Source organism: Lutra lutra, chromosome 16 (genome assembly GCF_902655055.1).
Source record: "Lutra lutra chromosome 16, mLutLut1.2, whole genome shotgun sequence".
Lineage (NCBI taxonomy): Eukaryota > Metazoa > Chordata > Mammalia > Carnivora > Mustelidae > Lutra > Lutra lutra.
This window is the reverse complement of record NC_062293.1, coordinates 32,960,295-32,986,569: the sequence shown is the minus strand read 5'-3', so window position 1 is coordinate 32,986,569 and position 26,275 is coordinate 32,960,295. Positions and strand designations below refer to the sequence as shown.

The following is a 26,275-nucleotide window of genomic DNA, read 5'->3' as shown; positions in this document are numbered from 1 at the left end:
CAGCCACTTTTGTGGGAGTGCAAGAACAGCAGCGTTTAAAACTGAGGGGAAATTTCCAGACTCCACTAAGACCCTCAGTATAAGCCAGCCAGTAAAATATGGGATCTGCCCAGAGGAGCTCCATGTATCGGATGGTCAAGACCAATAAAGCTGGGTCCAAGGTAGCAGTTTCAGCACCAAAAGGGTCTGAGGATACCAACACAACTCCTCAGCGGGAACAAGGGTACATTCTTGCCTCGAGCTCACGACATGCTTCGGTCCAAATGAGCCCTTCACCACATCGAAGATCAGAAGCTGGGCATCTCACCACTCTCCATTCAACATCAGACTATCCTCGATCCAGCTCCCCTCAATCAGGGACTGGCCTTGCTGGAACACCCATCCCTCGAGGAAGTGAGACTCGATCAAAATCAGAAACATACCGCCATCCCTCTCCTCATCGAAAGGGCCATCAAAATCAGATAGCTTCCCATGGTGTCCAGATGCAGCGCAATGTTAGTCCATCCAGAGAGGAATCAACACGAAGAGGGGTTGAGAGCAAGCCAGGGCGTGACATGAGTAATCGCTACTCATTAATCCCAGATGCCAAATCCTCTCGCCGGTTGAGTTTTGTGGACCAGAAGGATAACTTACAAATCTTACAAGAAGATGACCCACCCTCCAAGGTCCAGTACCCACAAGGGGTCAGAATTCGCCGTAGGACTTTAGTTTGCCCAAAGGATGAAGCAGTACAAACTGAGCCCATCCAAAAGGGTTTGACGGCTACGGAGATCAGATCTCCAAGGAGACCCTCTAGCCCAGAACATAGCAGTGGCCGTGTCAATGCAGACTCTCGGACAGCCCTGAGAAGGATCCTTGGCCAGGAGTGTGAAATGAATCGTCCCACCTCAATCTGTACAGAACCCAAGGCTTTGCATAAGAATATGAATGTGGAATCATCCCTCAGACTCTCTGTCCTTAAGGATTTGGATGGTGGACACCGAGTTTCTGTACGTCCAGATCCCGAATCTGTCCCCAGGCATTCTGTCTATGCGGACATCAAGCCCTCCCCGAAGATCTTAATATCAACAGAAGTAGAGTCCAACCTGAGGCCCTCAACCCGAGGAGACAGCGAGGTTGGCCGTAGGGTAACCATCTCCCCAGGGGGACAGTTACTACACCCAGCACCCCAAGTGGCATCTCGAGCAATGTCTGAGAGCCCCCCCAAACCTACGTTTGTCACTCCAGAGCGCAGCTATAAGCAGCACACCCAAAGGCTTTCAGAAAGTGTCTACATGTCCCCAGGACCGTCCCAAAAGCCCTCTGTCCATGCAGAACTGGAACTGACCCCTCGGCCCTTACCCCCTCGGTCCTTACCTAGGTATGGGCCTGATTCCTCATGGTGGACCTTACTCAATCCTGAAGTTGAAACACCCCAAAGCCGGCCGACAACACCTGATTTTGATTCTGAGTCCCCTCCTCCCCCAGATCCTTTATTGTCCTTTTTTGAAATGGACTCAAGTCCTTTCTGTGAGGAAATGATGTTCCAGAGAGAGAAGGCAAGTCCATCACCACCACCAGCACCAGCAACACTGCCACCACTCTCATTACCAAAGGAGTCTCTAAATCAGGCACTGTTGAGCGAAGTGCCACTGGCCTTCAAGCGTACCTGCAAACAACCCATTGAAAGGTTTAGTGCTTTCTTCGTGGGTATGTGAAGAAGCAGTCTGCCCAGGTGCAGTCCCAAAGTAGTGAGGTGGGACATTGGGGTGGGCAGGAAAAGCCCCTTCTTCATTCTGGGCCTCAGAGCTGCCCTCCTGGCAGTGCTAAAGCTAGTCCCACCCGTGAGTCCATTGCTCCATTCCTTCCCCTCCAGCTTCTCTGAGCTCCAAGCTAATGACATCGGTGATGATGCTTGGGCTGGCATCAGGTATTGACTCTTCCAGGCAACGCTGCTTAACCTTTCAATGGAAGGTAGAGAGAGTGGTTTGCTGGGTGGGAAGTGCATCCCAAGAATGGAGGAATGAAGAACTGAGCTGGGGTGAGGGCTGGTAAGGACTAGTAAAGAAAATAAGTTTCTCAGGTAAATATTTTGACAACAAAATGGAGAAGGTGGGGGCATAGATACATTAGGACCCTGACTTCCAAGAGGGAAAAGGCATTAATAGCGGCACAAAGAGGGTGGAGAAAAGGGAGCGGGGAAATTAGTCTTAGTCTTCAGGGGCTCCATGGAGAGGATCAAGGGCTGAGGGCATCTTTGGGAGGAGAAATGTGGAACTAGAAAGGGAGATGTTAAGTAGTGGGGGGAGGGATGTACATCCCACAGTGTGAAAAAAAGCAACAATCTCTGTTACTTTCAGATGTCTCTGAGGAAATGTACACTCGTGTCATCTGTTGGCTAAAAGGTCTGTGCTTTTCCATCCTATGGATCCATTGTGGGGTCTGGGAGGCAGGAGGACAGGTGGGAGGGTGATCTCTGTGTAGTATAGAGCTAAGACTGTCAGGACCAGGGTTTGACTTGAAGGATCAGAGGAAATCCTTATCTTGTCTATAATTCCACTGTTAGAGTCATTCCTTTGGGACTCGGAAACTTTTTGTTTTCAGGAGCCCCTTTTCAGTGGGAAGTAGTCACTTTTGGAATGGAAAACAGTTTAAGCCCCTTGCCTTACAGTTGAGCTGGACTTGCCTCTCATGTGATTTTTTAAAAAAACCAAAAAACAAGTCACCAAGACAAACTACCTATTTCACAGTCTTCCTCAGGGCTGACTCCACACTAATTCAGGTTGATGGATCTCCTCTCGTCTTTCTCTGGTTCTTCAGAACTCTCCTCAAGCCCCCATAGCTGGACCTGGGGAGCATTGACTGCTACCCAGCAGGGTCTTCAGGGATGTCAGGCCTCTGTCTTGAGGCCATCAGTAGGTCCTGTAACAAACTCTAGAATCCTTTTTTTTTTTTTTTTAAGATTTTATCATTAAATAATCTCTACACCCAACATAGAACTCAAACTTACCACCCTGAGACCAAGAGTCACATGCTCTACCAACTTAGCTAGCCAGCTGCCCCCGACTCTAGAATCTTTAAGAGAAGTGTCCCAGACACCCTCCTCCCACTTTGTTCCCTTGACCTCTCTGGTGGGAGGGAAGGTAGGGACCAACCCTCCTTTAGTGAATCTTAGTAGCAAGGAGTTCCTACTTTGAATGTTCTAGCTCAAAATATGCTTTAGTCTGTGAGCATGAGGGAGGCCAGGGCTCTGGATGAGGAAGTTCCTGGGGGGTTGGGGGAAGAGCCCTGGGAGGGCAATCCAGTCCCAACCAGCACAAACCCTCTGAGTGATGGGTAGCAGAGCAGAGAAGGGCATCCCTGTCCCTCAGAGGGAGCAAAGCTCTATAAAGTTGAGGTTAGTAGAGAATGGACTCTGAAGTTATAGTATTGGGTTTGAGCCCTGTCTTTATTTTCTCACAGTGACCTTGGGTAAGTTATTTTCTCTCTCCAGTCATTAGCTTCCTTGTTAATGAGAACGGTAGCAACCTCTTAGGATCCTTATAAGGGCTGACCAAGCTACTACATGTACAGCATGGTGCTACAGTACTCAGCGTGGTGCCTGGAAACAGTGAGCCCTCAGTAAATGCTAGCTGTTGCTATTTGGGCCACTTGCACTGGGATACTGGGCCAGGTTATGCCCAAGTCTACTAAGTATTTTTAGTAAAATTCTCTTTTTCCCCTCCTGTTGGTACTCTCTGAATTCCATTTGCTGCCCCCGGGAATGCCCGACTTCTACTTCTCCATTATGACAGATGAGGAGGTAAGAACACCCCTGGGAAGTTACTTCCATTCTTCCTGTGCTCCCCCTTATCCAAGTCCCTCTCTTAACCTCTCATGGAAGTAAGAATGGAGGGAGACAGAAGTGCTCCTTATGGTTGGGCAAGTTGTTCACTGCACAAGGGCACCTAACAGGGCAAGTGGGGGCTAGAATCCAGCCTGCGTTCCCCTTACCGCACTGTGCACCTGTAGAGCTGCATCTCCCCAGAGGGCGCTATTTGAGGTAGTTGCAGCGCTGGAGAGATGATAAATCCTGTCAAGTGCGCCGTGTGAAGGCTGTCTGGAAAGCCATACATTGGATCAGTCTCCACTTGGCTCTCCTTGCTACAGCCTACGGCACTCCAGAAAGGGAACACTTTTCTGGGTTACACACTATTTGAGTTCTCAACTTTGAAAGGCACAAGGTAAACTCTGCTCTCGGCAGCCCTGTGTCCTGAATTTGGCAAAGAGTGTCCTGATTTCACAGTGCATTGTTCCTCTAAGTACTTTAGTTCTTCTTGGCCCATGTTTGATGAGATAGTTTGAGCTTTTCCTGCCTCCATTCTTTCTCTCACCCTATCCCTACCTTACCCAAAGCCTAGCATGGGCTTCTAATGGGTCCCACCCATGGGCTAGCCCAGGATGGACAGTTAATGACAGACAGAAACAGAAAACAAAAAAGGGAGGTGGGGCAGGATAGCCTGAGCTCAGATAATGAAAGAGCTGAAGGGGAGGTGCCAGAAATATGGTTGCCACCCCTTCTTCCACGGCTTCCTATTCAGCCCTACGCCCTGAGCTCCACTGTGGGTGGGAACAGCTACTTCTAGAGATTACCTCCACGCAAGATGGTAAATCCTTTTCTCCGTCTTCCCTTCTTCTCTTCCTTCCTTCCTCCCTCTATCCCTTCCTTCCATAAACAACTTTATTCAGATGCCTAGCACTCCGCTAGGCACTGCTTGGCGGTGGGGTTGTGGTGTGGATGAAGCATTGAAACCTCAGAGTACACACATTCTTTGGCCATGAGAAACTTACCGTCTGGTTGGGGAGATAAGACACAGACAGGAAACATTTTAAATAACAATATGAAATAGTTTGTGCTCAAATGTCCAAATAAATGCAACAGACTGAATATGGGTTCTTGCAGGGTCTTCGGAAAGAGGGAGTCGTCATCAAGGGGATGTGTGTGTGGCTGGGGGTCAAGTTATACCCTCCTTCTCAAAGCCAGGGGTATCTTAATAGCTAGCCTCTCGCTCACTCCTTTGATGCACTTACATACCTTTGGGAACGGGTTAGTGTTTTCCCTCATTCAGGATATGATGGTTTGGGCTGAGCAAGTTCCTCCCTGTTCCCCCTACCTTCACTCTCTTTCTTGGTGCATCTTGTTTTAGTTTCGGAAGTCAAAAGCCTTGGCAGCAAGACGGCTCCTTCCCAAAATAGCTCTTATCCTGTCTCGATAATTGCAGCTCTCTAGCCCTGTTCTGCAGCAGGACTGCTCCCCAGAAGCTGGGCAGAGAAGCTGGGGAGAGACTGGGCCTGCTGGTCTTTTCTGGCTCTTTGGAAGTGGGGTGGCATGGAGAAGGCCAGGGACTTCTCAAAAAGCATGAGAGTGCTAGGCCTTCCCCATTCTGTTCTCCAGGCTGCATGGCCCACAGGCCATCCCACAAGAAAGAATCTGTGGTGCGGATGTCCAAGGCCTCTGGTTCTTCTGATCTGGGAATGGTTGACTGTAGAGTCTGTTCCAGATTCCATTCTTGGCAGGCATTCTCTGGTGGCCAGCCACAGCTCCTGGCTTGGGGGCGGCCGTGTGTTTGTTGTTGAGCTTCACAAGCCCTTCTGGGTCCACAGCTGGGGCCAGAGCCCAATTCAACCATTTCTCTCTTAAGTGTCAGTCTCTTCCCAAGTGGCTCCTCAAGGCCCTTTTGTCCAAGGAGCAGAGCTTACAGATGCTTCTCATCCTTGGATTGGTACATTAGGGGCTGGAATCTCCCCAGAGAAGGTTATGCTGAACTGAGAGAAGCATTCCTAATGGTTTTGTTTTTGGTATCAGAACGAGCAAAAGCTCAACAGGAAGGTCCCCTATTGGGTCAGCTGGGGCTGTCTTCTCACACAGCCCTGGGGAATTTCTTGGAATAAAGTAGCTCTTGATGGGAAGGGCTGCAACGCCCCTGATGGATGGGGCTGCCTTGGCCCCAAGGTCCTTGTCCTCAAGGCACCTAACTTACTTGCCCTTGAAAAAGATGTCTCAGGCTATCAGCAGGCAAGGTGGTTTACTCCCTTCTATGTCTATCAATTATGCAAGAAACCAACTCTGGAAAAGAGGCCAGGAACCAGGGGAGGCCATCTCAGTGAAACCCAAGGCAGACTTTGGTGTCTTTAAAGTGACATGTCATTTGGCCTCTGGGATGGTATGACCAGCCTCTCTTTGGCTCTTGAGTCTTGGGGAAGTTTTGCTCAGGTAGACTTCCTCGACAGAAAAAAACCCAGAGTCTAGGAGAAATGCTGGGCTGCTCCGCATTCCTGGGAATGTTAACAGAGTCCCAGGAGGGGGGCTGCCTGAAAGGAACCCTTGAACCATCTTTCCCACTGCCCTCATTTTCTCTTGCTTTGTACAGAGGCCTGTAGTTGAGAAGAGAGGGAATTGAAAGAATAGAGCAGAGCTGCTGAAAGTGGGGCAGGGCACATTGGGGGGCTTTTCATAACAGCCTGACCCCTGCCACCCAGCTGCTCTTTCTGTCAGGTTCGTTTCCAGCTACCATGGGCAGCGAAGTCCAGAGCTGAATGGGAGGCTGATAACCTCTGACCCACACTTGCTATTTTGGGGACAGTCTAGGTTGACCAACTCATCAGGGTTTGCCTGGGATATTCCTGGTTTAGCAACCTGTATCCTGGGACCAGACCTCCCAGTCCTGGGCAAATTAGGGCAAATGGTGACCCCTAGGACAGGCTAAGGTGCAGTGTACATCAGCAGGAGCCACTGGAAGCACAGGGTAGGGGTGTGATGTCCTGCCTGCCCTGTGAGACCTGAGCAGATTGTCACTCTGCCTATGAAATGGGGGCCGGAAAATCCTATGCCCCTCCCTTGGGCTTGATGGCAGAATTGAGGCCAGAATCCCTTGGGTTTTATTGTTGTTGTTGTTGTTGATGTTCTCAGAATGATTCTACATAGGGAAGAATCTGCCACTTTTGTTTTGGACTCTCTGGTGTATTTCCAGAAGCTGCTCCTTTGTTCCCTGCCTGGAACCCATCTCCAACATTGTATCTTACTGTCAGAAGAGCTTGGTGGTATTTGAGATGGTGAGTTTCTCAAGTAAGAGGAGAAATAGTAGGTCTGGGTAGATGAGGGAGCTTGGCTTCAGAGGGCAGAGAGCATCCTTGGGTGAGGAAGAAAATCTGTGACACAGAAGTCACCCTGACAGCTGCTCAGCCACAGGAAGGTTATCCTGAGTGACAGAAACGACCGTGTCCCTTTCGCCTCCTCTGCTCAGCTGCCTTTGGCCCAGCTGCCAGGAGGGGAGAGGCAAGAGACAGCTGCACCTTGGGGGCTGAAGGAACGCCTGGAGGAGGGGAACAGAATGTGAGGCAGTTCCTGAGAGGCACTGAAGGTGGGAGGATAGGACTGGCCAGAATCACTTCCTAGGCACGCCCACCACAGGCAAAGTCATTTAGCTCCGGGAGTCACCACAATGGCTGTTTTTGGGGATTCCGCTCAGTAAGTCTGAAATCGAGAGACATGCTTTCTAGAGATTGGAGTGCTGTTTAGCTGGGGAGGCTGACTCTATAGTTGGTGGCAGGATGGGCATTCCAATGTCACTTTAGTCTCAGGCTCTTCTCTCATCCCTCTACATCCATTACACATGCACATTCCTCATTTTTTGGGAGGGAAAGCACTTGACATTATGACAGCTGATGGTTGCTGATTTGGTGTTGATAGTTTTCTCATTAGCTGAGATAATAGCTACCACTCATTTTAGTGTCTACACCTTTCTTTCTTTCTTTTTTTTTAAGATTTTATTTATTTATCTGACAGACAGAGATCACAAGTAGGCAGAGAGGCAGGCAGAGAGGAGGAAGCAGGCTCCCTGCTGAGCCGAAAGCCCGATGCGGGGTTCGATCCCAGAACCCTGAGATCATGACCTGAGCCGAAGGCAGAGGCTTTAACCCACTGAGGCACCCAGGCACCCCTGTGTACACCTTTCTAAGCATGTTACTTTAGTGAATCTTTATAGCAATCTCATGAGGTGGATTTTTTCTCCTGATTTCACGAGTGGAGAAACTGAGGCTCAGAGCTGACACCTCAAAATCGAGAGCACTTTAGGGAGCATCCTGCCCTAGGATTTATACATGGTATAGAAACCCTTCTTCCATAGCCACATCTTCCTGCAAAGTCACTTCTCAATATTTCAGCAGTACCTTCAGACATCACAGATTACGAAGGGAACGGCTTTAGTGAGGGTAACATTTGTGTCTCTGCATGTGAACTATGAGGCTGGGAGGTGAGTATGAGCTGGTGAACAGCCAGAATGAAGGGCACATTCTGGGCCAGTAAAGGCCAAGAGCCTCAAGGCTTGTCTGTGCTCCAAAAATCAGAGTGGAAAGCCAATCAATGAAACCTTTCAGTCAATTCATATTGATCAGATACCTCCTGGGGGCAGAGGCCTGGTCATCCAGGAAGATATGACATCACATGTTCACTGAATTGAAATGAGTAGAGGTTAAAATCGAAGATATACTCCCTGTCCTTGAGGGGCTTGTGGTTAGTTTGGGAGAGGAAAGTATACAGATGGGTCACTTGAAAGGGCATGGACATCAAAGAACCAAACAAAGTCCAGTGAAATGAGTTAGCAAGGCTTCTAGCACAGAGACACTTGGAGGGTCGTCTAGGTAGACACAAGTTTTGACTCTGTATGATGAAGACCTTTGGTAAATTACTGCCCAAAGATTGAAGGGCAGTAGAGTCAGTGCGTTTTTAGCCATGGGAGGTATTTAAGAGCAAGTTGGGAGGTAAGGTGGAGGCCCTTGAAGAGGGGTCGCACTCCAGTGTATATGTAAGTCCCATCTCTCAGCTCCTGTGCCTTGCCCTACTGCAGAAAAGGTGCTGGAAGGGCCCTCTGCATGCCTCTTGCCCTCTGCTGGCTCCAGAACTGCCCCTCATCATAGCCATACAGCAGGTGCCAGGAAATATTGTGCTCTCTGGCCTTGCCACCCATATTTCAGGCCTGCCCCAGGATCCTGGGACACTGGGGAACAATAGGGACAGGGGAGGGGCTTGGGATATTTTGATTTCTTGCCACAGACCTTTCTGGACAGATAAGGTAAGATTTCCTTGAAAGACGCAACCCAGCGCTAGCCCTTTTGGCCCCACTAGAGCCTTCTGACCATATCATCAGTGACTCATCACCTCTCGGGGAAGGGAGGTACAATCAGTTCCTGTACCACTTAAGAGAAACTCTGCTACCCAGAGGCAAGAGTGGCCTTTGCTAGTCATACAGATCAGAGATCCTGATTTCCTGTGGTAATCACTATTTATTCTTAGCTTTTGAAACTGGGCCTTGGCTTGGTCCACGTGCAACATCCTTGTTTAGTTTGGTGCCTCACAACCTTCACCCGTGGGTAGGCAGGAAAGGTCCAATGGCAGGGGCAAGGAGTTTTTTTTAACACAGACCACATTGGCCTGACCTAAGCAGAGGGAGCCCTGTCTAGCAGGCTGGAGGTGTGTGCTGATCTGAGTTTCTCAGGAGATTCAGGCTTTGTGCCAAACAAAGTGTCCACTCCCCAGAGCCTTGGCCTGCATACCCCGACTCCAGTGGTGCCTGGGAAATTGTACTCTAGTCAAGGATGTCAATTCCTGGTGGGATGTTGAATCATAACGAAGAGCCAGAGCTCCAGGAGCTGAGGGGCACTGAGGCAATGTCGGGCGGCCATGTGCTAACTGGAGGTGGGAAGGAGCACTCAGTGGTCAGTGACCCATACAAGGGCTGCTGCATCTCGGCTTCACTTCCGCCTGGGTGTCAGACTCTACCATACCAACCCCAGAACACGAGCGCTAGAGTTGTGGGGAGTCTGGTCCTAGCTTTCAGTGGGGGAAACGGAGGCCTAGGGAGGGGAAGGGGCATTCAGGCAGTAAGATAATCACTTAAGCTGGTATGGGGTCCTAAGCCTAGGCCAGGTTCTCTCAGAAACCCAGAGTGCAGCAGGGTTAGCACTCAAGGTTTATAGAATGGCTCAAAGTATGCCTTTAGCTTTTAGCATGCTTTTAGCATGGTTCCTGTCGGGCATCGGATACAGCGATTACAAAGGCACTGTGAGCACCAAACTCCTTAGAGTCTTGGCGTAAAGATGAGTTCCACAGTCCCAGGCCTCTCCTAGGGGCTCACTTCCCTTAAACAAGCTTGGGCACCAACGTGCCTCAGGACACACACAGCTCGCTGGTGCCTGGGCAGCAGGTGCCAGCGCGGAGCTGGGATTCCAGCCGCAGCTGAGGATGAGCTAGCCGAGCTGCTTTCTGAGATGTGTCTGTGTCTACACTTGGACTACAGCCAGGGACTGGGGCGGTGGGAGGAGGGAACTTAGAATTGTGGAAAACAAGGCTTTGTGATGGAGCCTGTCTTCCTTGACATGGGCTTCCCCCACCCCCCACTCCAGCCCAGCACCCCTAGCCCAGGCCGTGCAGAATGCCAGTGGAAGTCTTATGAGAGCATACATGAGTACTAGTGGCCTACAGCTAGTTCCCAACAGTGGGGCTTTGTGTAGCTGGAGTTTGATGTTCGGGTCTGATGGCAGCAGCTGCTGCTACTTCTGCAGGATTCCAATAGCCATTGGTTTTTCTCTAAACAAACTCATGTCTTTGTTTTCCTTCAGATCTCTTGATCTAGCACAGGCCTTTTCCAGGAACCTCTCTATACCTTCAGAGGTTCCCTCTTATCTGAGCCAAGCTGCTGGCCCTTATCCTAATTTAATTCTCTCATTTTCTGGTGTGGAAAATGAGGTCCAGAGAGGTAAAGTGAGTTACCCAAGGTCACCCAGCTAGGAAGGTTTCTCCTCAGCTTGTTAGCTTATGAATACCCCTGATTTCTTTAAGCAATGGCACCCCCCCCATCCTTCAGTCCACCAATGCCAAATATCCAATAACATCTCCAATAGTCATGCCTCATTTTCTGAGCTGGTTCTCATCTGCATACCTAGGCCCTTTCCCTCTCTTTGCTAAGTTCTAACTTGATCCCAACCGTGACCACTGGTGACAGATCAGACAGAAATAGGGTAGGCAGGCTCTGGCACTTCCAGAGAGAGAGACAGTGCCATGTTGTACGTGGGCCTCAGTTTTGTCTAAAGCGTATTCGGGCCAGTCAGCCTGCTTTGGGGAGGCTCTTGGAAATCAGGGAGAGGCATGCTTCTGGAAACTTCCACAGAAGCTGACCAGCTCAGACCTGTATTAGCTCAGGAAATCCCTACCAACTCCCCACCCTCTAAGCATCTACTTCTCCCTTGCTGCTATGACCCTTCTGAGCCTCTAATGCCTCTAAAGCTGCTGGGGCATCTGTCCCCACAGCATCTCACCTGCTTGCCCAGCGTAGAACTGGCTCAGGCCTGGGCTGGCCTCTCCTGAGGCCCTCCCACTTTCCTCAGCCTCAGACAAGGCTTTACTGCCCCATAAAGGCCACTAGGCCTCTTCCCTTCCACCCTTCCAGCAGATGATCCCTCGATAATTTATGCAGCAAATCCTCTTTAATCTTTAATCTAGGGTCCTGCAGGAAGGGAACCTCTTGTCTCATCTTCATAGTTTGGGTAGAGGTAGAGAACGTCCAACCTTAGGAGGTGTGGAGTGTGTAGGGACAATCAATAACTTGGACGTCAGTGGGGTTCATTTCCTGCAAACCTTTGGTAACTAATGGTTTCTCTCCCAACTCGTGGGGCAAAACCCCTCTCCTTCCAAAAACATCTCCTCCTGGGGATGCCAGGTGGGCCCTTCCTTTTTCTTTGGGCATTTGCTCAAGCCCCCACTGTGATGTGCTGCCTGAAGAGGCCACTTTTAGGGGCTGAGTAAGGAAGAGCCAGGTGACCAGTGCAGCGCTGTCCTAAGCTCCTCTGCGCACCCTTCGCTTCCCGGGGTCTCGGACTGCAAGGCCCACAGCACGCACGGCCCGCCGCCCGCCCCCGGCACCCCGGCAGGCGCCGGCGATCTCTGAGGGCAGGCCCCGCCCCAGGGCCGGCTGGCCCCGCCCTCGTCACAGGCCCCGCCCCCGGCCGGTCCGCACTCTGGGCGGCGGGCGGGGGCCGGCGGTCCGGCGAGGTCCGCTCGCAGCTTCGGCCGCGGGTCCCTCGGACGCTGTCCAGGAGGAGCTGGCCCGGCTCGGGCTGCAGCCATGGTAAGGCGCACGGGCGCGGGGCAGGGCCGAGGCGCGCAGGGCCCTCTGCTCCCGGCGGCTCCGCGGGGACCCGCGGCGCAGCAGCCCCGGCTGTGCGGGGCGGGAGGCGCTGTCTCCGGCTGCGGGCACAGGCGGGCAATGCTGGTGGACGGCGCTGCGTCGCAGCTTCCAAGTTTCTCCCTCTGATTCGAGTGGCGACGGAGCGGACCCCGAGTCCTGGGGTGCTGCCGGTGTTCTTGGACCGAGGGGTGGGTCAGTGCTGAGCGGAGGTGGGGGTGGGGGCCCGCCAGCAGAGACGCGCTTGTTGGGCTGGGGAAGGCGCGTCAGCGGCAGGCTGAGCTGAGGGTCCCCCACCCTTGCCTGAGTCAGCTGTTACCTGGGTGACCCCTCCTCGCCCACCTGCCCTGGGTTCAGGGGCCAGTACCAACTTCCTTTGGGAAACACACAGAGGAGGCCTACAAACAGTGCCTGCCTCCCCAGGAGGGATGGTGAGACGCGTGGGCCCTCCTTCCTGCAGCCTGGCACGGAGCAGCTCCTAGGCTCTTTCCACTGCGTCCTCTGCCGGGGGACCCCTGAGAGAGCGAAGCCTTGCCCACCATCCTACCCACGGGATCAGCTCTGTCCCTCTGCCTCTCAGACAGGAACCATAAGGAGGCTTCCTCCTGCTGCCTTGTACACTGCCCCACTCCCAAACCAGGTCCCTCTGCAGCAGTGGGGGTTGGGCGAGCTCATTCCTGCCACCTGTCTGGAGGAGAAATAGTCACACCCCCCTGCCTCCTGGGACCCCCAGGTGGGAAGCTTTGGTGTCTGACTATAAGGGGGTCAGCTTTTCTGCTGCCATCCTTGCCAGAGCCTGCCACAGACGCATTATGAGGGGGGTCAGGGTCTCTGGCCCTCATGCCAGCCTCTCCTCCCAGTTTGGAAGCCCCCCAGCCTTTGCCCTCGCCTTGGGAGGCACAGGCTGTTTACAGAAGGAGGAGATCCGTGATCAGCCTGTGGGGCAGGATGTTGGCTGTGGGCAGCCTCCAGAAAGGAACTCCCTGGGCCCACTGGAATCAGAGGCTTCCAGGTCTGGAAAGGCCAACATTTTGAGCTTTTGTCTTTCAAGCTGTGTCTAGGCTGAGGCCCAAGGCTTGGCTAGGAAGTCTTGGTGACCTTGTGACCTTCCCCAGAAGGGGGTTCCTGGGAGAAGCCAAGTGGTGCTTGTCTTTATCCCTGCCCCACTTCTCCCCACATGGGTACGGACAGAGTGATTGTTCCAGTGATGGAAGCCTGGGGAAGCATGGACTGTCCCCAATGCCAAGCTCAGCAGGGACCAAGAGGGGCTTTTTCTGCCACACACTGAGTTCAGTTCAGCTGAGGTCTTGGTGCTTTCAGCTTGGCTGAAGCCACCCTGTTCTTCTCTAATTAAAAGACACCCCACCACGACCAGAGTCGTCAGCTGTAGGCCCTTTAGGCCCAGTTCTTAGGCTGACGTGTTCATGTCAAGCCAGACTCCTCTGTAAGGGGTCTCTCTCTGAAAGGAGATCAGTGTCCCAGCTACTTTGGAGGTCAGTGGGTACAGTGGGGGAGTGCTCTCCAGCCCAGGAACCCAACGGGGTTTCAGTTTGCATGGGAAAAGAATGACAGGCCAACATTAAAAATTATCCCGTGACATGGGGCGCCTGGGTGGCTCAGTGGGTTAAGCCGCTGCCTTTGGCTCGGGTCATGATCTCAGGGTCCTGGGATCGAGTCCCGCATCGGGCTCTCTGCTCGGCAAGAGGCCTGCTTCCCTCTCTCTCTCTCTCTGCCTGCCTCTCCGTCTACTTGTGATCTCTCTCTCTGTCAAATAAATAAATTAAAAAAAAATCTTTAAAAAAAAAAAAAATTATCCCGTGACTTGAAATGCACCTTCTCTCCTCAGGTTCAAAAGCTTGAGGTATCTCTCCCGGCCTTCCTGAGAAGCAAGATAGGGCCATTCACAATTGGACATTAAGGCCCTGAAATTAAGATAATATTCAAAATCATAGAGGGTGTTTCTGGCCAAACCAGAAACGCTGGTCTTCCAACTCCATGTGCACACTCCCAGCCAGGCCCCTGGGTCTGTCTCCCACCTAATTGGCCGTCCTGAAGCTTCTGGGATGCCAGCTTCCTTTGGGCCAGAACTCATGCCCCTCCGAGACCAAGTGCTAGCAGCTCCTCCACTGACTCTCTGGGAACAGTGGGGTGATGGAAGTGATATAGGTCCCCGTGAGTCAGAGGTCAGGTATCCTTGGGTGGGAGGAGTCCCCTGTGGCTGGGACTCCACAGGGAAATCTAGGGGCAGATTTCCCAAGACAGTGGGGTTCCCTGCTAGGAAAACACAAAGGGACATTTGGGCAGAAAAGCAGAGCTGTTCCCATGAGAACATATTTCAAGGGGATTATAAGACCTCCCACCTTACTTCAGCATGGCTTAAAGTTAAGGTGAAAGAGATTGGAGTCCTTTAGGAGTGGAGTCTCCTGGGTGGCTGTCCCCATGTACCGATGGGCCAGATCACCTTGGGGACAGCTCACAACCCTCTGGCAGGCCTCGGGGTCCTTGGGGGTTAATAGGAGAGGCCAGGTTGATCAAGAGCCAGTGCTGCAGACAGACTTGGGAGGCTGGTGCTGTGCCCACCCGGGGTAGGCAGCAGGCAGGCGTCATGGGATAGCCAATCAGAGGAGGAGGGGACTGCAGAGAAACAGAGTGATCCTGCTGCAGCTGAGCTGTCCTTGGAGGGTGGGAGCCAAGGGAAAGGGAGGAGGAGGGGGTGGGGAATGACATTCCACAGGCTTTTTTGGCCCCTGACAGAGACGGGGGGGGGGGGGGGGGGGGGGGTGTCAAAGAGAAAGGGAAAGGAGCAAGCCAGGAAGCTGGATTACAACAAGAGCATCGGGATCAGGCTGTTTCCGTGTGTGAGGAACTTTGCCTGGGAGATAAAATTAGACCTAGAGCTTGCCGAAGCCTGGGACATGGACCATTCACTGGGATGGCAAAGCAGTTTTGTCCCTGAGGACAGGACTGAAGCTGGGGTAAGGTGCTTCTCTGGGAGATGGGGGGGACCTGACCTCTCTCCCTCCTGCCTTGATGGGGATTGGGGCTTTAAGTAAAAAAGTGATCTGGTCACCGTGAGAGCTGGGGTTGGGGGAGGGCAGATAGGAGGTGAACACCCTAGTGTCCTAACTCCTTGTCTGCAGCCCCTGTGGGGCCCTCCCTGATAAGCAGCCAAGACTGGCAGGGAACCCAGGAATGGTGGGTTCCTGGTGACTGTTGGAAGACTGGGGATGTTAGGGGTCCCCATCAGTGTCTTCCTCTCTCCCTTAACTGCTGCCCCTCTGCTCAGTGTCCTTGCGGAAAGCCGGTGGAACATAGTCGTCTTTCACCGGGGCCAAGTGCTGGGTCACTGTGGGGTTATGCAGAGAGGGAGGATTTTCTGGAATTCCCCAGACTCTAGCTGCCAGAAAACAAGACCTGCTGCACCTCATACCCCCCAACCCCGCAGCCCCATCCCTTCTCTGTTGCGATATAATGAATTCTCCAACCTGGGACACTTTGTGTGAAAAGGGGCACAATTAATCACTATGCCAGGACAGCAAACAAACTAGGATGGACAGTTACTCCACTGGGATCCCACAAATATTATGGGTGAGAAAAGCCTGTTAGGCTTGCTTCAGGACAGCCTCTTTTGTTCACTAAGCCCCCACATGCTGGTTCCAGTTCCAGGCTAAAGGGCCTCTTTCCTTCCCTCTGTCCAGGGGGGCCCTGGAGACTATAGCTACAGGCAGGTGTGGGGACGTGAGAGGCGACAGCCTGAAGGTAATTCTTAGGGGACTTTTCCCTGCATCCTCTCTATCTCAGTCCCTTCCCTCTGGCATAAACCTGGCAATGTGTATGTCTGCCTCCCTCAATTCTTGCTCTGTAAACTGGGGACCTGCAGAAGATTGTGGCCATCTTGTCTCCCCGCACTCTGACCGGGACTCCATAGTGGTCTGGGATAGCCCCCACTGGCTTGGCCAAAACGCAGAGAGTGAGTCAGCCGCTGAAGCCGGCCCTTGTCCATTGTCTGGAGGTGGCATGTGGGTATTGTGAGGCAGAGCTGAGCCCAGCACTGCCAGGCACTCCACAAAGGGGGCTGGCTCCCAAAGGAGAGAGGAAGTTTTTAGGTTTGGAGGGGATGGCAGGACTGCGGGGAAGTGACCTCTCTTCCAAGCTGGAGATGGGGTGGACAGGTTTCTACAGAGGAGTTGGCCACTCTTTGCCTACCCGCCCCTGTGGTTCGCGGCTCAGGCCAGATCCCCTCCTACACTGAAGGCTGAAGCTTACCCCAGGTAGAGGGGGCAAGAGACAACCAACGGGTGTTTCCTCCTGCATGTCCCTCCCAAGTAGGGGCTGTCAGCAGCCTAGCGTACTCCTATCTTCCCTCACTGGGTCTCTCCCAGCTCACTTCCATCCCGCGCTCAGCATCCACTGGCAGGTTTACCCTTCTGTCCTCTGGCCTTGGCACAGGTTCCAATGTGGCACGGTGTCTGGATGGGGGGGTCAGATCAACTATGCTGAGCTCTTTGCAGTGAGCCCTGGGAAGTGGGCACCCCTAGTAGAGTCTGCGCCTCGGTGCTAGAGCTCACTGACGTGCAGTGACGGCTGGCACAGAGCCCCTGATGGCCCTTGATTTACCTGGGCCGGCAGCTCCCTTCACCCCACCCTACTCCCCGTCCCCCATTCTGACTGACCATCTGCACTCTCCTTGAATCCTGAACCACGTTCTCCTCTCAGCTCTAATGCCTCCATTGCTCCCCGTTCTTCAGTCTGGCTTCCTGGCCTTCAGGGCAGTCCCTGGACCATGTCTTGGCCAGATACCCAGGAAGGGCAGGGTGGTGAGCACCCTGTTGAGAGGGAGCATCAGGACTAGAGCTACTCAGACCCCACCAGCAGTTGAAAGGACTTTGGGGGCTGCCCAGGGCTGCTCCTGGATCCTGGGGTCTCTCCTGATGTCTCCACTGGGAGGCCCAGGAGCAGGTGAGGGAGGGATGGGGAGTATTCCTCTGGCTTGGCTGCTAGTGCAGTTTCTTTCCCTTCTAACTGCAAGCGCTTTCCTCTCTCTCCCTCTTACCTTCTCCTGTCTTCCTCCTTCATTCTCCCCTTCGTGCCACCTACCCACTCCCCAACCCCCCAGATCAAGTGCTTCCTGGAGGACACCGATGACACAGAACTGAACAAGTTCGTGAAGGATTTCCCAGGAAGCGAGAGCTGCCACCAACCAGAGGCCAAGACCTGGGGGTCCAAGCCCCAAGTCCTGGAGCCAAGGCCCCAGGCCCCGGACCTCTACCAGGATGACCTGGAGTTCAGACCCCCCTCGTGGTCCCAGGCCTCTGACAGCCAGCAGTGCTTCTCTGCCTCCGCCCCTCTCAGCCCCTCAGCCCGGCCCCGCAGCCCCTGGGGCAAGCTTGATCCCTATGACTCCTCTGAGGTAGAACCTCCAGCCCTTGGCCTTCGGTGGGCTGGTGCAGGAAGACCCAGGGAGGGAGCAGAGAGATCCCGAGTGTATGTGCGTGTATGGGCACGTGTGTTTGTATAGGTGTGTGCACACGCATGCATGCATGTTGACCTGGGGCTCTCTGTCTTGTGTCAGCCCTAGCTCCGTGGCATTGACCCTCATGTGCACTGGAAACTGTTAGCAGGGGCAGAAGCCTAGCTGGTGGCCCTGGCTGGGCCCTCAAAGGAGTGTGACAGTGCTCCTCTAGGGCGGGGGCAGAGACCTAGGAGGGAGGGAGAAGGCTGGTGTTGGGTCCTGGGGCCCCTCCTGCCTCTCGCTCTGATGCACTCTGCCTTCCTGTCCATTAGGATGACAAGGAGTATGTGGGCTTTGCGACCCTACCCAATCAAGTTCACCGGAAGTCTGTGAAGAAGGGCTTTGACTTTACCCTCATGGTGGCAGGTAGAGGAGGGGAAGAACTGGACTGGGTAGGGGTGTTGCAGGTACGGACGGTATATATGTGGGGAGGGGGTATGGGTAAGGAAGGAAAAAGCAGCAGTGGCTGTGTCTTTTTGGCAAATAACCAAGAGCCGTGGGTGGCCAAAAGTGTGTATGTGTGGGGGGGTGAGGGGACGTTGAAGTGGTACAAAGAACACTTGATCAACAGCTTTCCAATATTTGCCTTTTTCTGTGTGACCTTGGGCAATCTCTTACCCTCGCTGGGCCCCATTCAAATAAGAAGGCTGGACAAGCTGTTTTCTCCGCTCCCTTCCAGCTCTAAAATGCTATGGTTGTTTGTTCCCAATTAGATAAGAAAGCAGCTCCCTCCACAGCTTGTTCTAGTGGGGTTGCCTCTTGGCTATAGCTCTTATCTTCTGTCCTCTCTCCCCCATCAGGAGAGTCTGGCCTGGGGAAATCCACTCTTGTCAATAGCCTCTTCCTCACCGATCTGTACCGGGACCGGAAACTCCTCAGTGCTGAAGGTAAGGAAAGGAGAGGGGCTTGCAGACAGGCCTGTAGACTTGGGAAATCAAACCCACGCCAGAGCCTGGGGCCTGGGGCCTTCCCCAGCAGGCAGGAAACCATGGCTTCCTAGAGGGATTGACGGCATCTCTCTGTAGGCCTATGTAGCCTGGCAGCCCACCAGCCAGCTCCCTAAAGATTTGGGTGCCGAAGCAGGGCAGGGACCAGAATCCTGCTCTCTGAGTCTCTGACCCCCAAAGGATTCCAGGAATCCAAGAAAAGAGCCGGGAGCAGAGAAGAGGCTGGGGCCAGAGCCAACAGCCACCGGCATTTCCTGTGTTGGGAAATGTGCTCCTTGCTGGTTCCCAGAGAACAGGCCCCCAGTCAGCTTGGGGTGGGAAGGGGGGCAGTGTGGATGAGGCAGTCTGGGCAGCAGAGCTGGTTGGGGTGGGTGGTTTGTCCTAACTGGGCAGGTCCTTGCCCTTGCCCTGGCCTCAGTTTCCCCCTTCCCCAGAGCGGATCATGCAAACTGTGGAGATCACTAAACATGCAGTGGATATAGAAGAGAAGGGTGTGAGGCTGCGGCTCACCATTGTGGACACACCGGGTTTTGGGGATGCAGTCAACAACACAGAGTGGTATGTCTGACCAAGCACAGTCCCAGATGCCCTCTTCCCATTACACACCCACCCACCCACACACACAGTCCCCCCCCCCCCCCCACATACACGAGCATCCATTGGCAAAGACATAACCAAAATCCTCAGGAGGAAAGTCTGTGGCTTTGAGCATGCCACTGCTCCTTACAGGGTAGCTGTCTCCCCTGTAAAATGAGAGGGAAAGGGTTGGAATAGATGCTCTTTAATGTCCTTTGTGACTCTGACCTATACTTAGTGGGGGTGAAGATCTAAGATAAGTAAACCTCAAAAAAGTAAATCCAACTGAAAACATGTAGCACAGGGCCTGACATCTAGTAGTTGCTCAATAAACATCCTCTTCCCTCCTTCCTTTTCTTTCACCAGCCACATTTTAGGTGCCACAAACCACTTTTATTAAAGGGATGAGAGTGCCTTGAGGAATGGGTGAGGAGGAGAAAGAAGAGGCGAAGGGGAGACAAACAGGTTGAGCTTTCTTTAAACTCCAGGCACCCTCTAGGCTAGAAGAAAAGGTGGCTTTGCCACACATGCCATCATCCTTGGCTTTCTTTTTTCAGGAACTGGAGGGATGCTTAGATAATGGTCAGACCCAAGTTGTTAGAAGAGAAGGAGAATGAGTGATAAAGGCAGGAGAGGGGGTGCCCTTAATGAAGTCAGGCAGGGGGTGCTAAGACCGCTAGACTGAGTTCAGACCTTGATCCAGCATTAAGTAACTGCGTGGGCTTGAGCAAATGACAGCATTCCTGTTTCTTCAGCTGAAACATCCCGGCCTTACCACTTTGCCCAGTTGATCTGAAAATCACCCCAAATGACACATGTGAATGTGCATTAAAAATGAAAGTAAGAGCCATTTACACTCATGGATTTTAAGATTATAACTGCAGCACCAATGCGAAATATAAGTGCAGGGTCCCTTGTTGAAAATGGTGACGGATTTCAAGATGGCCACTGCAGAGAAGCAAACCAAGGGTGGGCCCTTCTGAGATCAGGGCCCTGTGCTGACTCCACAGGTGGCCCGCCCAGAAAGCTGACCCTGGGTAATTGCCTCACAGACTCAGCAGACCCTTATGGACCTTTCTGTGCTCTGGATCCCCAGGCTTTATCATTACTGTATGTGTGTTTTGGCTTAACGTGCGCATTCATCTTCAACTGCAGAGTCTTAGCCTTGTGGGGAGGGCCATTTCTTCTTATAATCTTGCCCTGGCACTGTGCTGGCACACAGTTTGTGGTCTTCTGATGGAAATATTACCGAAGGATCAAGGTGGCCTCCATATCATCATTGCTAGGTATATGTCTCAGCACCCCGGGCTTGCCTTGAAACTACGCCCGCCAGCACCTGGTTCCTACTATAGCAAGTATCATCCCCTCCTTCAGTCAATCTACTTACCTCTTCCTCCTTTCTCTCACAGTAGTAATTTCATTTGTTTGGCCTTTCACAGTATACAGTGCTCCTGCACATACATTCGTTCAGTCAACCAGCAGGAATTTATTGAGCACATACTAGGTGTCCAGCCAGTGCTGGACATTTTAAGGCTACAGAACAAGTGTGAATCATCCTGATTTGTGAATGGCTTATGGTCCTAGTGGGAGTCAGGGGTGGGGGAGAAGCTGTTCTCTCACATGTGTGTCAGTCAGCTCAAGTTAGTGAATAGGCCAGGCAGTGTTGCAGCAAGCACACGGAGGAGTCAGAAGGTCAAGGGCTTGGGTGGGTAGAAAATTTGCTAGCCAGAATGATCTGGATGGTCTCTTAGCTGCTGTAGATTTAGTTCCTTCCTATATGAAATGAAAGTGATGGTGCTTACATATTCACCTGTCTGGGCACCTGTCAGCGAGGATGAGCCTAAATAACAGAAGAGCGAAAGACTTGAAAGTTGGAGTTCTTGAATGTGTGTGTGTGTGTGTGTGTGTTTATAAAATCATATGATGTATGATTTCACAGTGTGGTGGAGAGAAGGGGAGAGCACTGTGCCCACTGCAAGGAGTCTTCACAGAAGAGAGAGTTCTTGGCTATGGCCTTGAAGGATGGGGTGGGTTTGGAGAGGTGGAGGCGAGGGTAGAAGCACATGAGCAAAGGTTCAGAGGCTGGACTATGAACTTGACTGTGAACGTGACTGAGGGCTTCCAGCTGGTGTTCACCTGCAGGCACCTTATTCTTACTGGTCTGGTCACCTCGGTCTTCTCTCATCAAACTAGTATTTATTGAACTTTGCCTGTGTGCTCCACCTGGTTTTCTAGTGGGACAGGTGAGATACACCCCTGTTGCGCCCAGGTACCTCCCTGGAGACGTGGGCAAGCAAGCCAGGGAATAGCAGAGGCTTGAGGACACTGCCCAGGGCGTGGGCCACTCTGTAGTCCCAGAGCTCAAGAGGCAGTCCCCACTCCCACAGTTTCTCTGCTTGTCTGTCCCTGCCCCAGCTGGAAGCCTGTGGCAGAATACATCGACCAGCAGTTCGAGCAGTATTTCCGAGACGAGAGCGGCCTGAACCGCAAGAACATCCAAGACAACAGGGTGCACTGCTGCCTGTACTTCATCTCACCCTTTGGCCACGGGTATGGTCCAAGCCTGAGGCTCCTGTCACCGCCAGGTGCTGCCAAGGGAGCAGGCTGAGAGCGCCAGGGCGGGGCTGCTGCTAGCCTGTGGTCACACATTCCTGTTCCCCAGGCTCCGGCCGCTGGACGTTGAATTCATGAAGGCCCTGCATCAGCGGGTCAACATCGTGCCTATCTTGGCCAAAGCGGACACACTGACACCTCCTGAAGTGGAGCGCAAGAAACGCAAAGTGAGGGAAGCTGGTGGGGGGAGGGGAGCAGGTGGGCTTCTGGAAAGGATGGGGTCCCCAGAACTGTGGACCCCTCATGTGTTTGCCAGATCCGAGAGGAGATTGAGCGCTTTGGAATCAAGGTCTACCAGTTCCCAGACTGTGACTCTGATGAGGATGAGGACTTCAAATTACAGGACCAAGCCCTAAAGGTGGGAGCACCCCAGGGCATCCCTTTTCCATCTTGTTTCTTTGGAGCAGAAGAGGGAAGTAGAATTCTTTGTAAGGGGTGGGGGAGGACCCTGGTTTCCTAGAGTGAAGCAGAGAAAATAGAGATATGGGTGGAAAGGAACAGGTAAGAGTGGGGGGTATTGACAGTCCCCCCCCCCAACTTCTTCCAGGAAAGCATCCCATTTGCTGTAATTGGCAGCAACACTGTGGTAGAGGCCAGAGGGCGGCGAGTTCGGGGCCGGCTCTACCCCTGGGGCATCGTGGAAGGTAAAACACTGAGCTTGTGACCAGGGTATCTCCTTGCTCTCAGAAGCTCTCCCCATGCTCCTGGCTGACCCCTAGCCTTGCTATGCAGTGGAAAACCCAGGACACTGCGACTTTGTGAAGCTGAGGACAATGCTGGTGCGTACTCACATGCAGGACCTGAAGGATGTGACGCGAGAGACACATTATGAGAACTACAGGGCACAGTGCATCCAGAGCATGACCCGCCTGGTGGTGAAAGAAAGGAATCGCAAGTATGGCCAGAAGCCAGGACAGAGGGCGGGGTGTGGGGGTGTGGGGGTGTGTGTGTGCAGAGGGTGTGGGGGACCCAAGCGCAGCCTTGGGTGAGAACAAGCCCTTCCTTGGTTTTTCTTCAGGCCCTGGGCTCAGTCCAAGGAGATGCTGGGGTCCCCTTAGCCTTACCAAGTCCCTTTCCCCCTTCCCCTCAGCAAACTGACTCGAGAGAGTGGTACCGACTTTCCCATCCCCGCTGTCCCACCAGGGACACATCCAGAAACGGAGAGGCTGATCCGAGAGAAAGATGAGGAGGTGAGAGCAGTATGGGGTGGTAGGGATTGACAGCATGGAAGGCCCCTTGCTTGGTTATAAACCTCAATATTTTGTGGTTTGGGAGTAGGAAGATCCGGCTCTGGGACCTATTTGGGTCCTGGATTGAGGGATTGATTCTTCTACCCAGGGTCTCCATCATAACTCTCGGCTACGATGGCCCTGGCTAAGGGATCAGAGCTTGGGTGCACTTCCCTAACACTGTAGAATTCTAAATGGCCCCATTTCGCTGTGTGTGCCTGTTCCAGCTGCGGCGGATGCAGGAGATGCTGCACAAAATCCAAAGACAGATGGAAGAGACCCATTAGCTGGCTTTCAATCCTGGATATTTAAATCTCCTCCTCGTCCTGCCCATGCCGGCCCCTCCCAGCACCAGCTCTGCTCAGGCCCCTGCAGCTACTGCCACTTCGCCTTACATCCCTGCTGCCTCCCCAGAGACTCAGAGGAAATAAAGTTTAACAAGTCTATAGCTGCCTTCTGGTGTCGCTGTCTGTGTCTTTACCACCTCCTGGAGACCAAGAAGATCCTAGGACCCATTTTTTAAAGGGGGCTGAAGGAGGGTGCTGGTTTCTGGCTTTTAATAAGAAAGGGGGAGTAGGGGAAACTTTCCTCTCCTATGACAGGGTTCAGTCTCCGCTTAGAATCCAACCTGGCCTCTCCATCATACTGACCACTTCTATCTTGCCTCTCTTTTCTGGGGCCTGACCCGCTCTCCCATCTTTTCCACATACAGTATTTTCAGTTCTATAGATGCTTTGGATCTGATATCCACTCTTGGGAAAACATGGTATTACCAGCATGCAGCTTCCTGACTTCCCGTTTCCCCTGATTTGGGGAAAGGGGTATACACAGAATTAAGCTCTGCACTCCAAGAAGCCTGTGCTAGAACACTGTACAAATACTGAAACCCTGGGATCATCCAACACTAAAGTAAGTGCTGGGAATGAGTAAAGTACAATCGTCCTCGAGAAGTTTAATATTCTTGTAACAAATATTAAGCATCTGCTAGGTTGCAGACACTTCTAGACCCAGGTTAAAGCAGTGAATACGGGGAAGATTCCTGTTTTGCTGGATTTACCAGCTGTAGTAAAATTTCACAGAGACCCGTGAAGACATTTTGGCCCCAGGGCCTGGTATTTAAAGCATTCAGGCAAAACCCCAAAGTGAAGCTACCGCTTGAGGGTCTAAATCAACGGTTCTCCGTTTCTGCCGGGTTGGTGGTATCTCTTGGCCACTGCGACCTCCAGCGGCCACCCTCCGCCGTGCTGCCTGCTCTAGCTCCCCGGAGGGGAGAGAAGAAGGGAGGAGCAAAGAGCTGGGCGAGTCCCGTTCCCACTCTCCTTACAGACCAGGCGGTCGCCGCTAGCTCGTGGAAATCTGAGATCCAGATTTCGTATCTCTCAAATGAGAGATCTTGACTCGGGACTGACGGCACCATGCAGGTCCTGAAGGACGGCAGGGTCGGTTCGCTGATGCAAAGTAAGGGTCGAAGGAACCCGTCACGACGCAGAAGAGAGGAAACCCTCCCGCCTCCATTCGGAGAAGACCGAAGACAGAACCTCGCGCCCAGGCCTCCCTCCTCTCTTAGCCTGCGGGGTCTTTTCTCTCTTTCCGGGTTTGGGACGAGATGATGACCGCAGCGAAACCAAAACTGGAAACGGATAAACTGCGGTGACACCGGGGACCTATTTGAGAACTACACCCAAGGCGTGGTCGTCGCCGGAAGTGGCTGTAAGGCCTGTGCCCTTACAAGGGCCCGCCTCCAATTGCGCTACCAGTAGGCGACAGCCACCCCCACTTCCGGCCCCTGGAGCCTCTTCCAGCAGCCCCCCTTTTACTACTCTGTCATTGGCTGCCGCAGGGACGCGCTGTGATTTCCCATTGGTCGAGCCTCCTCTCCGGGGCCGTGCCTCCTCTCTCCAGGTACTGTCTTGTGTTCCGGCACCCGATAGGCTAAAGGCTGGGAGGGCGTCTGCCCCACTTGACCAATGAGCAGAGTGAAGAGTGAGGGCGGCGGCTGCGTGGTGGGGCAGGGCGGGACTTGGTGTGGCTATTGGCCAGGGCGGGCACAGACCGGAGATACGATTGGTTGGGGGAAGAGGCCCCGTGGTGGGGTCGAAGCTGCGCGGCCTCGGCAGCTGGGGGAGACGGAAGTGGTGAGAGCGCGGGCCTCGGAGGGTCGGGCGGACGCCGCCTGGGTGAGTCACCGTGCCCCGTGCACTGCCAGTCTGGGAACCGCAACGACCGCGTCTTGCCTCGCCCCGCCCCTGCCCCTCCGGCTTTCATGGGCCCCGCCCTCTGTCATTCGGGGCCCCGCCTCCGAATCTTTAGGCTCCGCCTCTAGAACCTGGACACCTGGGCTCTCCTGCCAGCCTGGCCCGCCCCCACCCCGGGGCCAGATCCCCTTGGTCCGGGAGCCCTGGGCATCCCAGGCCTGGTCCTTGTCCCTCTTTCCCTCCCTCCGTTTCCCTGAGGCTGCGTGCCAGTGGGCGGTGAGGCAGCACCTCTGGCTTGCCTCTTGCTGGCTCCCCCGTGAGGAAGGGTGGGCTGTGATCAGGGAGGCGGGCAGGACCACAGATGGAGGCTTTTATCCCCGCAGCCTTCCGCAGGGAACTGCTTGACTTCTGAGCTCGCATAGCAGGCATGAGCGAAAGTGTCAGGAAAACCTGGGCCTGCCTCCCTAAGTGGGCCAAGGAGGCCCATCCTGAATTTCTGTTACTTGGGCCCATTTGACAGGTACTGACTCTGAGGCCTTAGGCTGGCCTGATTCTGTCTCTATTGTGTGGCCTCCTCCCATAAACCAGCATCCCACTTGGTGTCAAATACTTTAATCAGGACTTATTCAGTCCTGCTGCCAGAAGGCATTCAGCTCACAGGTTGTGGTCCCCTCCCTCTTGTCCTTCGCTCTGGACTCTGCCCCCAGTAAACAGGTCAGGTGGGTGCTACTTCCAGACTTGGAGGCTGGCAGAGCGTTCTTGGGGCTTCATGTCCCTCCAAGGCCAGAAGTAAGTCCAGGTTGGGCAGCCTCTCTTTTCAGAGTTGGCAGTTCTTTTGCTTTCCCTAAAGGAACAGTGTTTGGAATGTTGTTCTCCTTCTGGTCTGGGAATCAGGACTCTTGAGTTCTGCTGAATAATCTTGGATGACACTCATTCCTGCGCCAGAACTTTGGGGCCGACTCCATGCCCTGCAGAATCACTTGTTGCTTTCTCCCCACATAGCTCA

General features: G+C 53.3%; 1 protein-coding gene across 10 annotated transcripts; it reads left to right on the top strand.

The window, feature by feature from the left end:
- Positions 1-23,527, top strand: SEPTIN4 (septin 4). 10 transcript variants are annotated; one of them, XM_047706901.1, is made up of 14 exons: positions 7-1,689; positions 2,340-2,384; positions 3,774-3,781; positions 17,314-17,607; positions 17,982-18,075; positions 18,510-18,596; positions 19,091-19,214; positions 21,648-21,782; positions 21,895-22,012; positions 22,102-22,203; positions 22,393-22,489; positions 22,578-22,740; positions 22,936-23,035; positions 23,302-23,527. In XM_047706901.1, exons 1-14 carry the CDS (start codon positions 99-101, stop codon positions 23,359-23,361), a joined length of 3,018 nt encoding a protein of 1,005 aa, XP_047562857.1. In that variant the 5' UTR covers positions 7-98; the 3' UTR covers positions 23,362-23,527. The 10 variants fall into 10 exon arrangements, 8 of the variants coding, with proteins under 8 accessions (XP_047562858.1, XP_047562857.1, XP_047562860.1 ...); XM_047706904.1 differs by lacking the exons at positions 7-1,689; positions 2,340-2,384 and adding an exon at positions 15,896-15,956; XM_047706909.1 differs by lacking the exons at positions 7-1,689; positions 2,340-2,384; positions 3,774-3,781; positions 17,314-17,607 and adding exons at positions 12,013-12,140; positions 15,896-15,956.
- The last annotated feature ends 2,748 nt before the right edge of the window (positions 23,528-26,275 follow it).